The sequence below is a fragment of the Fonsecaea multimorphosa genome, assembly GCF_000836435.1.
Source record: "Fonsecaea multimorphosa CBS 102226 unplaced genomic scaffold supercont1.24, whole genome shotgun sequence".
NCBI classification, from domain to species: Eukaryota; Fungi; Ascomycota; class Eurotiomycetes; order Chaetothyriales; family Herpotrichiellaceae; genus Fonsecaea; species Fonsecaea multimorphosa.
The window spans coordinates 82106-95772 of NW_015971658.1; the positions used below are offsets into that span (position 1 = coordinate 82106).

The 13667-nt window shown below is 53.2% G+C and overlaps 6 protein-coding genes across 6 annotated transcripts; 2 read left to right on the top strand and 4 right to left on the bottom strand.

The window, feature by feature from the left end:
* Window positions 1–269: 269 nt before the first annotated feature.
* On the bottom strand, window positions 270–1192 carry Z520_09427 (uncharacterized protein; the record flags this gene model as incomplete). Its single annotated transcript, XM_016779921.1, has 2 exons — window positions 270–795; window positions 852–1192. The coding sequence occupies 2 exons, from the start codon at window positions 1190–1192 to the stop codon at window positions 270–272; spliced, it is 867 nt and encodes a 288-aa protein (XP_016628860.1).
* A 466-nt stretch (window positions 1193–1658) lies between these two features.
* On the bottom strand, window positions 1659–4531 carry Z520_09428 (uncharacterized protein; the record flags this gene model as incomplete). The annotated part of the gene is made up of 12 exons (XM_016779922.1): window positions 1659–1751; window positions 1833–2071; window positions 2178–2278; window positions 2358–2857; window positions 2908–3114; window positions 3171–3466; window positions 3494–3718; window positions 3766–3784; window positions 3836–4024; window positions 4147–4184; window positions 4242–4370; window positions 4432–4531. 12 exons carry the CDS (start codon window positions 4529–4531, stop codon window positions 1659–1661), a joined length of 2136 nt encoding a protein of 711 aa, XP_016628861.1.
* Window positions 4532–5895: 1364 nt separating this feature from the next.
* Window positions 5896–6912, top strand: Z520_09429 (uncharacterized protein; the record flags this gene model as incomplete). The annotated part of the gene is made up of 1 exon (XM_016779923.1): window positions 5896–6912. One exon carries the CDS (start codon window positions 5896–5898, stop codon window positions 6910–6912), a length of 1017 nt encoding a protein of 338 aa, XP_016628862.1.
* A 317-nt stretch (window positions 6913–7229) lies between these two features.
* On the bottom strand, window positions 7230–8069 carry Z520_09430 (uncharacterized protein; the record flags this gene model as incomplete). Its single annotated transcript, XM_016779924.1, has 1 exon — window positions 7230–8069. One exon carries the CDS (start codon window positions 8067–8069, stop codon window positions 7230–7232), a length of 840 nt encoding a protein of 279 aa, XP_016628863.1.
* A 1178-nt stretch (window positions 8070–9247) lies between these two features.
* On the bottom strand, window positions 9248–10857 carry Z520_09431 (uncharacterized protein; the record flags this gene model as incomplete). The annotated part of the gene is made up of 3 exons (XM_016779925.1): window positions 9248–10376; window positions 10435–10584; window positions 10634–10857. 3 exons carry the CDS (start codon window positions 10855–10857, stop codon window positions 9248–9250), a joined length of 1503 nt encoding a protein of 500 aa, XP_016628864.1.
* Window positions 10858–12221: 1364 nt separating this feature from the next.
* Window positions 12222–13531, top strand: Z520_09432 (uncharacterized protein; the record flags this gene model as incomplete). The annotated part of the gene is made up of 4 exons (XM_016779926.1): window positions 12222–12263; window positions 12322–12469; window positions 12557–12701; window positions 12748–13531. The coding sequence occupies 4 exons, from the start codon at window positions 12222–12224 to the stop codon at window positions 13529–13531; spliced, it is 1119 nt and encodes a 372-aa protein (XP_016628865.1).
* Between the last annotated feature and the right edge of the window lie 136 nt (window positions 13532–13667).

Genomic DNA, 13667 nt, shown 5'->3' on the forward strand with positions numbered 1-13667 from the left:
CGGGGTCGGAAATCTCGTACAAATATCGATTGGCATCATCCCTCCTTTTTGTTCGAGCGTCACGTTGCGAGGGATGTTACACAAGTGTTCTCCGGTGCCATCATTGGCTCGGACCAACGATTTGTGGAGCAGGGATAGCGCCACAGAAATACCGACCCAGAACGGTAATTCCGAAAGAGTTTCATCCTGTGTCCACATTCTGCTGCAACGCGTCTTTCCCGTTCCTGAGAAAGCTCTGCGTTTCTCGGACAGTAAAAGTGCCCGTCATCTCATATCGCAACCTTCTCAGCTCTCTCCTTGTACGCCTCTGCGGCAGCCAGAACGCCGGTCTCCCGCACAAACTTACCACCCTTCGGCTCCGGCGGGTGGTGCCAGATCAGTTCCTCCCCGTTGCCTTCCACGGTCTGACCCGTCTTCCCTCGCTGGACCCAGTCGTCGTCGCCAGCACGGGCAAAATCCACCAGCGCATCGAAACATTGGATGATGGTGCTCATCGGTGTGATCTGGTCGGGTGGAAGTTTACTCACCAAGCCCGGCGGGAGGCCTGGGGTATCGACAATGGCCGGACAGACCGTGTTGATGCGTACGTTGGCCTTCGAAGACGCTTCGTTTCTCGCCAGAGCTCGAACCAGCCCCACCAGGGCATGCTTGCTGGCCGTGTACTGAGGGAGAATCGGGATGGGGAATATTCCTCCCCCGGATGCCGTGATGGCTATCTTGCCACCAGGATGAGGCTTACCGGCCTCTGTGCTTGGGACGGTCATGTAGTGTGCAGCAAGTTTGATGCCGTAGTATCTTAAACCCAGACAGTCAGTGCGACAAGAAGAAGCCGTTTTATTCAATAGACTTACGTCCCGGTGATGTTCACATCAAACGATCTCGTGTTCGGCCGTGATGGTGGCTTGTCCACTTTGTTGGAGAGCGAACCAAATATCTCGTCTCCATCTTCGACACCAGCATTAAGAGCAACAAAGTCGAGACGCCCGCTCCAGGCGTAGGCTTGCTTGAACATCTCGGCTTGGTCATTCCAGGAAGAAATGTCGGTTTGGATAAATAATGTTTCTGGTAGGGACTCTTTTGGAGGATTGATGTCGGCTATGACGGCCCTCCATTTCAAGGAGACAAGATGCCGTACGAGCGCGTTCCCTATACCAGATGAGCCACCGGTAACGATTGCGGTTGGAGGACCCATGGGAAGGAGAGTCCGCTTAAGTTCAAGGGAAAAGTCTCTCTCACAACAAGAGTTGAATATGTACGAGTTTTATGGTTAGGCCGGGGTACCTTCAGCGAGTTGATCTGCTGGGGAACTTATAGGATGTGGTCAAAGACGACCGACCCAACATGAAATTCTGATCCAGATCAGGCATCAGACTTGTAGCCTGTCAAGAAGGTTTGCCTGTGTAAAAGTCCGCCGCATTCGTCCGTTAAAGACAAGCATATTTATCGAGCGGCTATCCAAGAGGAAGGTAGCATTTTGCCGAACGTTTTGGGAAATCCCGATGAAAAAGGGGGGGCAATTCCTTTAGGTCTCTAATCTCCTCATGACACCGACTCTCAACCAGCTGCGAACTCGGACCGCCGGATTGAAGACACCGATTGAGTAACTTGAGATAGGTCCTCTCATGCCGACATGTAAGCCTTGATTCCTTGATAGAAATTCAAAACATTAGACCGGACACCTCCTCGAGCGGGATAAGCGTGCTCCACGCTTCAAGATCTTCATCCAAAAGAAAGCCAGAGAAATCCTGCTCCTGTAGATATTGCATCAGCATCGTGCATAGTTGGGGAAATTGTGCTGGCCTGGGAGCGACAGATACCATGGGACAACTTACGGATAAAGGAAGAGTACTTGTGTAGTATTGGTCTACCGAGACAGTCGTTAGACTTGCATCTTGGGGAGCATCATTGGCCTCGTTGTCCCCATTGATTGTTTGCTCAAGATTGCCCTCTCGGCTGTCGCCCTTGTGCTCTACAGCAAGGCGGGCAAAGTGGCACATCTCTCGCACAAAAAGTCGTGGCAGCCGGAGACTGGTAACAAATTCGAGGTTTGAGAAGTAACCCAATGCAACATCTACACAGGCTGCTCGTCAGCCGGGTTTCTCGTTGGAGTGGGGGGAAGATAGACATTGGCATGCCTCCTAAGAAACACCAGTCAAAAGCTAGATCCGATCACATACCTAACAACAATAAATCTGATTGAACAGTGGGCAGATTAGTACCCCTTAAAATGTGAATGAAGAGGTTGACGAAACTGTATAATGGTGCGTATCGTGCAATTCTAAGTTAGAGTTAGCATTCACTAGATTACAACCGTCTCGACTGAGCGACGTTGACGGCCCAGAGGACAGGAATCTTACAAGGCAGAGCAGCCGCCGTCGACATTTATCTGTCTGGTGGCCAGGATAGCAGAACGCGAAACCCTGGCCACATCGTCATAGGCCGCATGCACCTGGGAAGCAACTTCCATATTATCCTCTAGGTAGGCAGAGATTCCTAGCCACGGATAGGTTAAAGGGGTGTTAATGTCTAGCACCAGACAGAAATAATGGGATTGAAGTGATTGTGCCTGGCGTAAGGTAAGACCACCGGGTAGTCGAGTGACATCGATCGCGCTGTCAAGAAAAATATTCTGCTTCACCGAGCGCTTGAGTTCTGAGAGATCCTGCTTCAGATTGCGAACGGTTTGAAGTAGCTGCTCGGTCGGCTGCCGGAGAGCACGCGCACTCGCAAGCCGCTTTTTGACAGTTGATGCCATTTGCATCATTTTGATTAGCGTGTGGCAGTATAGAGTATCGTTTGGCTGTTCGCTGAGAACAGTTTGAGGTACGTGACAACTTATCTCATCATCATCCATGATCTAATAGGGTGAGACATGCTGAGCAACTTGATAAGGAAAGAGAGACATACCGATGGGCGACCCGAACGGGAGCATATTTGTTTCTCCAGACAATAAATGGACCAGAATATCCAGTTTCTATGCTTGACTTCATGTGGCGGAATCTTCCAAGAGTGCGAGGGCTGTCTGTGGAGACCTTTCGAGCACGCAAGTCGTAGAGCGTCTGTACATAATGTATACTGTAAAGATACTTCACCTATACCCTCACTGAAGTATGCCTGTCAATAGGAGTTAGACTCATTGTTATAGTCCCGAGTATGCTAAAAGCAGTTACCATTGATATGAGGGCCTGTACACCAATCAACGATGTATGTAAGAACAGGATCTCAGTATGCACAGAAAGTGCGTTTTGGAAGAAAGCCCACGAGGTCTGTAACGCCTCGTGGAAGGTCCTAGTCTTGGAAAGAACAATCTGGCACCCGTGCGCCCAGATGATGTTGCGTAGCGCGTACCAGCCCTTGTCGTCTGTGACCGGATTATTGGTCCCACTGAAATGTGCCCGAAGCCGGGATTCAAATAAAGTGCGCTCCACAAGGCCCCAAGGGAGGTCCAGTCCCTCTGCAAAGTAAGCTGCGCCACATGTCAGCTTGGCTTAACAATAGAGGACATTAAACGAAGACTTGCCATTTGTGTATTGCCACGCAACTTCCGCGGCGGGCTCCGGCTCTCTGCATGATGACAAGGCATCGCGGCTCATTTTGAGCATTCGAGCCGACTCCCGAACGAGACGTCTCACAGTGCTGGAATAGTCTGCCGTCTTTATCTTCGAATCTACCCAGTCCACAGCAGGCTGGGAGTAGAAAGACATCATACAGCGAGGGCCTGTCATGTATCAGTGCTATGCTTTTGATTTGAGCATACCGACCGACCATAGTACTCAAAATTGAGCTATGCGGACAATTAGTATTGTGGCGGAGATTCGGTCGGTGATTGCCTTACCGTGTCTGTCGCGTAGAGGCTGTTATCCTCTTGCCCAACATCTTGGTTGGTGAAGACATCGATCGGTGGCTCACTCTGCTCCTGTGTTGTTGTTGTAGAGTATTGGGGTTCTTGAGGAGTTGAGATCAGTAGTTGCGAGTGCGAAATCGTCTGGTTTTCCTGCTCTGAAGGAGGTGCCAACACATGATCCTAAGGAGCATCAGTCCGGATCTCGACGCGTGTCTTCGTAGTTCTCTGCGACGGATGTGTTGGGTCGGCGGACGGAGCCTTGCCTAGTCCTGCATACGTGCGTTGACGTGCCCGATACTTACATTTGACTCAGAGTATGGGTCTGGATTACTGTGTTGCTCTTTGTATTACGCGACTTTGAGTGATGACCAGACACTGGCAGAATGGTATGACATACTGCTGTTTCCTTGCACAACCATAATCTCAGCAGGGTTGGGGGTGTTCTGGAGGCGCGGACGTCGTCTGTGTGTGATGACACATTCTTCGGCTCGATCCAGGCAGTTGTCGCATGGAATGTCACCATTGCCTATCGAACGGTTAGCGACATTGTTCTTCGGCAAGCGGAAGTTATGGCAAATTGGCAGTACACCGGATCTTCTTTGCCCTGCATTGGTTGCAGGCTACGGATCGTCGAGACTTTCCCGACACCTGCACAAGTTTAAGCCGGGCTCGGGGTGCCGATGCCATTGCTCTCAGGTGTGAAGATGAAGGGGGGACGCAACACAGAAGTGGGACGAAGCCCAATGTTGCTGTCGCTGCTGCTAGACAGACGTTGCGAGCCGAATGATTCTAAGCAGCTTTGCCGAGCGGCTCTCAGTTGGCGCTATTCCTATTCCGTTCGGCTGTGCTGACTCCACACAAACATCCCTAGGTATCCATCCTCCCTATGCCCCTGAAGTCACTCCGAAATCACTCCAGACCGACTCTTGAACATGTTGATGATTTTAAAATATGCATAACTTGCAGGAAACAGTAGCAGCCTGCTAACAGCCCTGTCACAGGGTAGAAAAAAAGGGTTCAATATCTCCACGCCCAGCGAAACACCAACACAGAATCTCTCCTTTCCGCTCACCCACGTCCTTTCCATTATTCCGTTGCACACGGCGGCGGATGGCAGTCCTCTCCCAGATTTAGCGATAGCTCGGTAGCAGTTGAAGCGCGAAAGGGACTAGACGCAAACTCGCCAACTCGACCATGTCAATGCGACGGTAGAGCTTTTACTCGCAACCTACCTGCTCGGAGCTTACGGAACCCTTGGATCCGCGAGGTCGGAAGATCCTGTCTGACTTGACCGACTGGTGTCACAGATCTACTTGGATGCACTCGTTGATTTGACTCTTCTTCGGTATACACGATCTGGGGCAAGTTATCCTCTGAAGGTGGGACAGCCGGACGTGGTTCCGACTGGATGAACTTACCTCCCCGCAGCCTGTGTCCATTGCCAAAGCACCGCAAAAGCAGACACAGAGCCCGGAACGGGCATTTCTGGAGCCGACTGAACCGCAAGAGTCCCTGTGGGAACATTCCAGGTCTCCAGATACACGCACAGCTTTCTAGGACAAACAACTATGAGAGGTAATAGTATCCAGTTGAGTTGTGGGACTTGGGAAGAACTGTGCTGGCCAAACGCAGTTTGATACTAACAGAACTTATTGCTTGGCATATAATGTCTTTCTTCCACTTCTTGGATCCAAAGGGACCCCGCGAGACGAGACTTTGCCTGTTTGCCAAGTCCCTTCAGTCTCATTCTCCGTCGATTTTTTTCCGCAACGCGTACGGAGTATAATTCGTCTTCGCAATAGGCGAACACTGGGTTGCCTCCCAATCCAGATCCTCATTGCGATCGGCTCCCACTCTCCACACTCTCCCCGGAATCGGAACTCATTGCTACCTGTATTACTGTGTGACGCTCTTTGTCACTTCCCCGCGGATGTTGAGTGCTTGTGGCCTTGATTCTTCATAAAGCAAACGAATCTGCTGCATTTATTATCTCTCTTTCCTATTCCCTGAGTTGGCGACCAGATTCAGAGACACAAGATAAGGAAGGTGCCATGTCTTCATCCTCCAAGCCCGACATGGAAGGACTCGCAAGGAACGAAAAGGGCGAACCCCGACTCGTCCGGTCCTACACGCTTCGCTTTGTCGGCGACTGGGGCGGCGCCAACTTCCACCGGATCTGCGCGTGGCTGACTCAGGAGTTCTGCGACCGCGCCGGCGCCGGCAGCCGGACGTCGATCTGGAGCCTGCGCGACGGCGGTCTGGACGCGCTGCAGCAGCTGCACGATGGCGCCGCAGATCTGGCCATCGCGACGCCCGCGGCGCTGTTGAAAAGGGCTCTCACAGGCGAACGGCCCTTTACGAACGCCATACCGCACCTGCGCGCCCTGGGCGTGCTGCCGCAGAACGACCGGATGGTGCTGGCCGTGGCCCCAAAGCACGGAGTCCGGACGTACGCGGAGCTGCGGGAGCGGAAGCCCGCGCTGCGGCTCGCGACGTCGGTCAATGACGGGACCAACTTTATCGGCTTCGTGGCCGACGAGTTTCTCACCGCCCACGGCGTGTCCAAGGCCACGGTGGTGGACAAGTGGGGCGGAACCGTTCTGACGGCGCAGCGGCCAGAGCAATGCGTGGCGCTGGTCGAGGAGGGCAAAGCCGACGCCCTGCTCCAAGAAGCCATCATGACGCCCTGGTGGAGCGGGCTGATCGAGAGCGGCAGACTGGTCCCCCTCCCCGCCGAGCGCGATGCCTTGTCGGCCCTCCACCGATCGCTGGGGCTAGGGATGAACGTCCTCCCCGCTGGGTTCTGGAAGAATGTGACCCACGAGCTTCCGGCGCTGGACTTTTCGGACTTCGTGATCCTTGTCCGGGACGACATGCCGGCCGAAGTGGCGTATCTTCTGGCCTGGTGCCTGGTCGAGACGAGGCACATGATCGAAGCACAATACAAGCATCTCGCTCCTGAGAAGAGCCCGTTGAGTTATCCCCTGGAGCCCAAGAAGATGGCGCAGCCTCCGTTCCCGCTCCACGATGGTGCCAAGGAGTTTTACTCCAGGGCTGGCTACTTATAGTTCCGGAAGGAGGTGGGGGGCAGCCTCTCATCAACAAGACAAGTGGTTTTAAATATCGTTGTCTATGAAAGGAAACTTTGAGGATCAATATATGCCGCACAAGCTGCGCTAAGATCATCGTGATAGTGAAAATGGGTTTAGAGTAGCTGTGACTTTGATTATTCAACACCAACCTGGATGTGCGTCAGGAAACGTCTCCTTCCAACTGGTCTGAATCCTCAAATACTAGCATATCATTCCAATACACAGAGCTGGTTCCACAGCGCAAAGCAAATCGCCCCGTGATGTAGTAGGCTGGAGAGGAACACCATATACTATCACTGCACCTTCTTTTTGAAGGACAGAGTTGCGACAACCGACATCGCAAGCCTGTGCATGTGCCAAAATCCAGGGATGTAGGTGGCACATAGACCTCTCACGATCCTGTATCCAAGAATGGGGCCGTACTTCAGCCCGTTGTCGCCGTTTTTGCTCGAGACGCCGACCGCCGGCAGGTCATCGAACTCCCTCATGCAAGCCAAATCGACAAACGCGGCGCCCAAGTCTCCATACGTCACGCTGAAGGTAGCATGGTCGACGCTGATCTCGTGCCCGCTGGGCTCATCCTCGATGAGACCGTTGGGCTGCACTAGCAGGACACTGACCAGCGACGAGGCGGCGGCGGCGGCGGTGAGGAAGACCTCCTGGCCGCGACGTAGATCCGCGTACGGGTGGACGAATGCGGTTTTGATAGCCCAGTGGATCAAAGCTGGCCGGACAGCGGCCAAAGTGGGGTTCCAGGTCGCGGACGACAGCAACAAGACCCGCGGGCGCCGCCAATCTCCCACTTGATCGTCGCGCAACGCCTCCAGCGCCGCAACGACGGTCCTTGCCCCGTCCTCGATCACGCTGACGCCCGGGAGATTGTCGTTCTCGCCGAGGGTGAAAACGATCTGCTCGGCGCCGTTCAGGCATTTGCGCATGTTCTCGACGTCGCCGAGCGGTCCCTGGAAGATGGAAACCCGCGGGTTGGAGGGCAGCGATGGGAAGAGAGCGACAAGCTTTGAGGTCGACCGGACGTAGATTTGGATGTTCACATCTTGCCGGTGGAGGAGTCGCTGTAACACCTCACGGCCGGTCTTGCCCGTCGCCCCGAGGATGGCAATAGTCTGAGCCATGGGGTTTTATCGATGCGGCAGAGAGCAGTTGTTGAGCCAAAAGTATCATGGACAAGGAATGTAGGAAGGCGAGGTCTGAGGCGTGAGCTATTCCTCTCGCGCGTCGACTTGAGCCAATATATCTCCATCGGTCCGGTCGAAGCTAGAAGCATGAACGCAACACAGGCGGTCACACTGCCCTGGCACTTTCAGAGCCGGCATTGCTCCTCAGCATTCGGATCGGTGACCTGTACAACACAGGGCACATCTCTCGTGGAGGACCTGTCAAGAGCTTCCCCACCGGGCCACGAAACAGGAACGTCTGGGGAAGCTGGGGACAGTGACCAATGCAATCCAGATCGCACAGGAGCCTCTCGGGACCAAACAGTGCCGAAGCAAAAGCGATCAAAAAGGAGTCATTTACTACATGGTGTCTGTGTGACATAACGACTCCGGGGACGGAGCAATAACCTCGAGGTCATCCATCGTTCCGGCACCCCACAAGTCAAAATATCGGAGCATGCCTCGGAAGCCATCCTGTGTGGCCAGCCAAGTACTGTAGGTATCCTTCCGCTTCCGAGCGATGACCGTAGATATCTGCGTCATTTGTGTCATTTCAAGATATAACTCCATCACGCAAGGAGGACAATCTTGGAACTTCCTTCCTGCACTCGTCGTTTGTTAGCGGCCGATTATTCATCCTCTTCCCTTGCGCACTGCATTGCGCTCATCTCATCTCTATACCGCTGGGCTGTGCGTGTCAGAGCATGTGAGGAAGGCTCGTGCAGAAGAACGATGCGCGCTGTGTGTTGAAGCCCACCATGTCGCACCTGCTTCGAGCACTGTATTCTGCACGTTGGGCGGGGCGTCAAGCCTGGGAGCTTTCAGAGCTATTGACGATATCGAGATCAATGGGCGCCATGGGAGAGACTGTAGTGTTAGAGAACTACTCACGTTGAGATAACGCAGAAGATATAGCGGTAGGTATGGGACTAGGACGACCAGGCAGGATACGGCCAGTCTAACAAACGAAGTGAGAGTAAGGCCAACTATTAGAATCACTACGTGTGTTTTCCTCGCTAGTCTTGGAATATCCTCGCCCACAGGAGACCGCGCCCTCCCCCGTTCACAAATGAAACCAGAAAACCCGTTCAATCTTGCTTTTCTTAATGTTTTGAAACCAAATCACGAAACACGGCTCACGCTTCGCCAGTGACATCTGCCGCCGTCTTGCTGCTTGCAGCACGTCTTCCGAGCCAAATGGTTGCTCCGATGAGAATGACGGCGCACACAGCCACGACAGCAGCCTGTGTCGCGAAGACCGCAGCCACGCCATCCTTCGCAATCCAACTGGGCTGGAAATATCCAACTGCGAACCCGCCACAGGTGCGCCACATGTTGATGATGGCCGACACAACCGCAGAGTGCGTGGGGTATTTCTCGAGCGCAAAGGCAGTGATGGCGACCATGGTGCCGACTAGTCCGATGTTCACCATGACCCAGCCAAATGCAAGTCCAACCCAGCTTTTTCCGTAGTTGAGCGTGAGACCATAGGTCAGCAAGCCACACACCATGCTGCCGATCGGGAACCACACGCCATGCAATCTGTACTCACTTCGCCAGTGCGCCTTTCGTTTCCCACCAGATCCGTTGTAGATCCATTCGTTGAAGAAGTATCCAAAGCAGAAGCCCAAAAGAGCCCCGATGACACCGGCAAAGCGGATGGAGGCATCGGCCACGTTGCCGAAGAGATACGGCGGTGCTCGAACAAATGCGTCAACGGTCGTGGTGATTCCAATGGGCCACGTGAAGTTGATCATGGTGGAAAGTCCGACAAGGAGGATTGGGAGGGTGAAGGTTAGTTTGACGATATTGATAGTCGACTCCGCGAGCGTCTGCGCCTTTGGCAAGTTGGTGTTACCGATACCAAAGAACGACTTGATCCGGTTGGTCTGCTGGACGCCCGTTGACCTGTTGTAGTATGTCTCGTAACCGAAGGCCAGGATCAGCATCGTAGAAAATCCATAGAAACCTGTGAGGACTTTGAAGCAGTCACGCCAGGAGCCGGTGCCTTGCAAAATGTACCCAGCTAGAGCAGGAAAGAGGAAAGGCCCGACCAGGAAGGTTGTTCCCCAGATGTTGATGTATCGTGGCCATTCGTGCGGAGCGTACATGTCGTGAATAATTGGCAAACCAATCACTTGAGGCACTGTTCCAAAGAGGCCCTGGAGGGCACGCAAAGCCGTGAAAACAGACCATGACTGAGCATAAACGCAGCCGAGTACGACAAAGAGGGTGACGACCTGGGGAAAGAGCCAGACGGGGAGGCTGTAAGAAAGAATCAGCAATGTGAAGCCTCGAGTGTCACAGTTTTCGAATAACTAACCGGCCGTATGCGTCGATAAAAGGCACCGCAAAGATGCCGCCAAAGCCCTGAAGCAGGATACCGTAGTTGAGCGAAGTAGCCGAATGCGTGATGGAGGTGTGCCATTCAATTGCTTGGGGAGCCACGAGAGTTGCACCCCAGGTCATGCCTCTTACAGAAGAGTCAGCTTTTACATTTCGACCACGGACAAGAGACATACCCGTCGGCAAGTATTGAGCTGGACATCAGTGCGAGAAACACAAGTCGCTTCTTCCACGGACTCCAATTTTGGGGACTTTGGCTGTCATCTGAACCCAACCCGTCGAGGATGCTGGGCTGATCGTTTTCATTGCTCAGAGCGACGACCGTGCTCTCCGCATTCACGTTCTTCTCGGATACAGGAGGCTTGTCCCCAACGCCGGACGAAGAAGAAGGAGCACTCATGATTGCTACAGAGTGCAAAGAAGGAAAACAGCCTGGTCCGATTGAAAGATGAAACTGTGGTAAGTAGCTTAAGTACTGGAAGGAGGCAGGATATAATGAAGGGGAGATTTTCAAGAAGTCGAGAATTCCAGGCACGGTTCTCGACACTCAGTGAGCCACGAGCCCGTCTACAACGTGGTCAGCTAGTGCTCCACGCAAAGCAGGAGACGAGGACAGGTCGAGACTCGGAAAGGGCTCGATCTCCTTCTGGAGGCATCAGGTTGGGCCTCACCTCCCCCACCTCGCGTAGAGAAAAGACATGACCGTCTTTCTTAGGGGTAACAGTGGCTACGGGGCTCATCCCCAACCGGGACATGTGTTGGACGCACAGGATACGAAAGGGGCACGAACCGTCTTGAAGCGATCCTGGGGCCATGGTCGTTTCAAGGCAAACTGATGCAGATCCGGCCAACAGCCCGTCCTGGAGCCCTGGGCTCGTGCATATGAATGCAGCGTTAGGGGAAATGGAATGCGCCAAGGTAGTCGAGGAGGCTGATAAGACAAAGGGAATACATGAACCCACAGGCTACGAGGTAGACGTCTAGGGTCTGCAACGCGAGATAAAGCATAGTGCGCCCCAGGTGGCATGGATAGTCCCAATGAGAAGTCGTGCTAGCTGGGCACTTAAGACGATAGTCGGCTGCTCGCCAAGAGGCCCGCAAGGATATGTAAAGCCGGGCAAGGATGCCACCTGGTCGCCCTCGGAGAACCAGGGCGTCTCTTCTGGGACGTTGCTCACCAGCTCAATTCTGAAGGTTCCCATCCAATTAGTGACTCGGAGAAAAGAAGGAATGCTGACCCGGAAAGACAGCCATAACAGTCCCTTCGTCAACACACAGAGTGTGTTTACTCTTGTGCTGTGATAGACTTAAAGGTCGGGCAAACTTTGGAGACTGAGGGGATAAGCGAGGATGATCAGCCCACCGCCCGCCCGCCCGCGGTACTTACTCGTAGTCTCCTCCTTCATGCCACCTGCTATCTCCACAACCCTTTTGTATGGTGGAGCCACCGGCAGCTTCCGACAGTGGCGTGCGGAACATGCAGCACCGCTCCCCCGGTGGAGATAATCCTAACGACCCAATTAACCTGGGGAGCTATTCAAGCAACAAGGACGAGGGGTTGACGAACCGTGGCCGTGATCAACATAAACGCAATTCCATCACGCCCCCGGCAAAACTTTGCATGACCTGCTTCTGGAAGAGTGGCGCGCCCAGCCTCGCAAGACACCGCTGCTGTTCCTCGACTTCATTGGGAGTTCTGTTGTAATATTTGATCGGATTCCAGTTTGACTATCTGTGTCAGTGCTCTCATCGAGATCAGGGAAAATGAGCGAGCCAGGGGCGGTTCTGGCCTCTACTGTAACCGGAGTAAGTGCACCTACATCCCAGATAGCTCCATGAATCAGAATAACTCGCAAAATCTCAGATCGCAGCCCTTGGGTTCGTGCCAGTAGCGATCCATTTCGATTTCTTTCCCTTGCTCAATCGAATTGGGCCCATTGCAACAGCGGAAGAATTGACCAAAGCATCCGACGCTGAGAGGAGTGATGAAGACAAACAGTCCTCCCCACTATGTACGATATTTGCCACAATGACGAGCTCTTGCTGACGATGAACTCAGGTTTGCGGCTAACAGGTCTGGATAATGTCGAACACTAGAGCTCATCTGACGTCTGTAGAGGACACCATGTACGCGATGGCTGGTCTAGGCCTAGTCGATCTGGTCGATGATACAACATACCAGGTGAACCCCATCACAGCCCATATGGTGGCAGTACCATCTTCTCTTCATGGCATGCTGCATTTGTGAGTGAGACAGCCCGGGAAAGCCATTGAGTACTGAGCCTGGAAGCACGACAGAGCCCCTCTGGTCGGCAGCTTTCTTGATGAGACAACTCCGAGACACAAATTTCGAGTATCCATTCCAGGAGAACAAAACACCCACGCAATACGGATATAAAATGATTGGCGAGGAGAGATTTGTCAACGAGCACACTTATTCCATCATGCATATGCAAGGACGGATGCCGAGCTTCTCATCCTTCATGGAGGGCAAATTTGGCCGCTTTGGGACAATGCCAGACCGGATGAAATCCTTTGGTTATGATCTGGGCTCTGTTCTGAAGAGCGACGCAAACAACATCGCCATTGTCGACATTGGAGGCGGACGAGGAGAGATGCTCCTGGAAGTGAAGGAAGCATACCCGCATCTGAAGAAAGAGAATCTTGTTTTGCAGGAATATCACCCTGACCCAAAAAATGGTGACCAGCTGACAATTCAGCATTGGGACTTCAAGGATGAGTCTCCCGAGCCCGTCAAAGGGGCTCTCGTCTACAGCCTGACACACATCTACCACAATATGTCAGACCTCGAGGCTATGCGACTGATGAAGAAGGTTTCAGATGCAATGGCGCCGTACTCCCGCATGTTGATTCACGAGTTCGCCAAAAATCCCACCTATGGAAAGATGCACGCAACGATGATTCAATTGTACGCCGGGAGAATCAGGAGTAGTCGCGAGTGGAAGACGATGGCGGCTTTGACAGGCTTGGAAGTAACATTCGAAGTTTATCCAGTCGCTGGGGAGGGCCTTGTTGAGATGAGAAAGCTGATCTCGTCCGATGCGGTAGCCTAGATCGCCAGGGTAATAGTTCGTGCGTGTCTCGCCCTGGGATGAGCATCGCCTCTTACTCTAGGCGTATTCCTCGATCAGTGGCTGGCACTTTTCTGAGAAATTCACCGCGCCGAATGTGATTGAATGCGGCCCCACT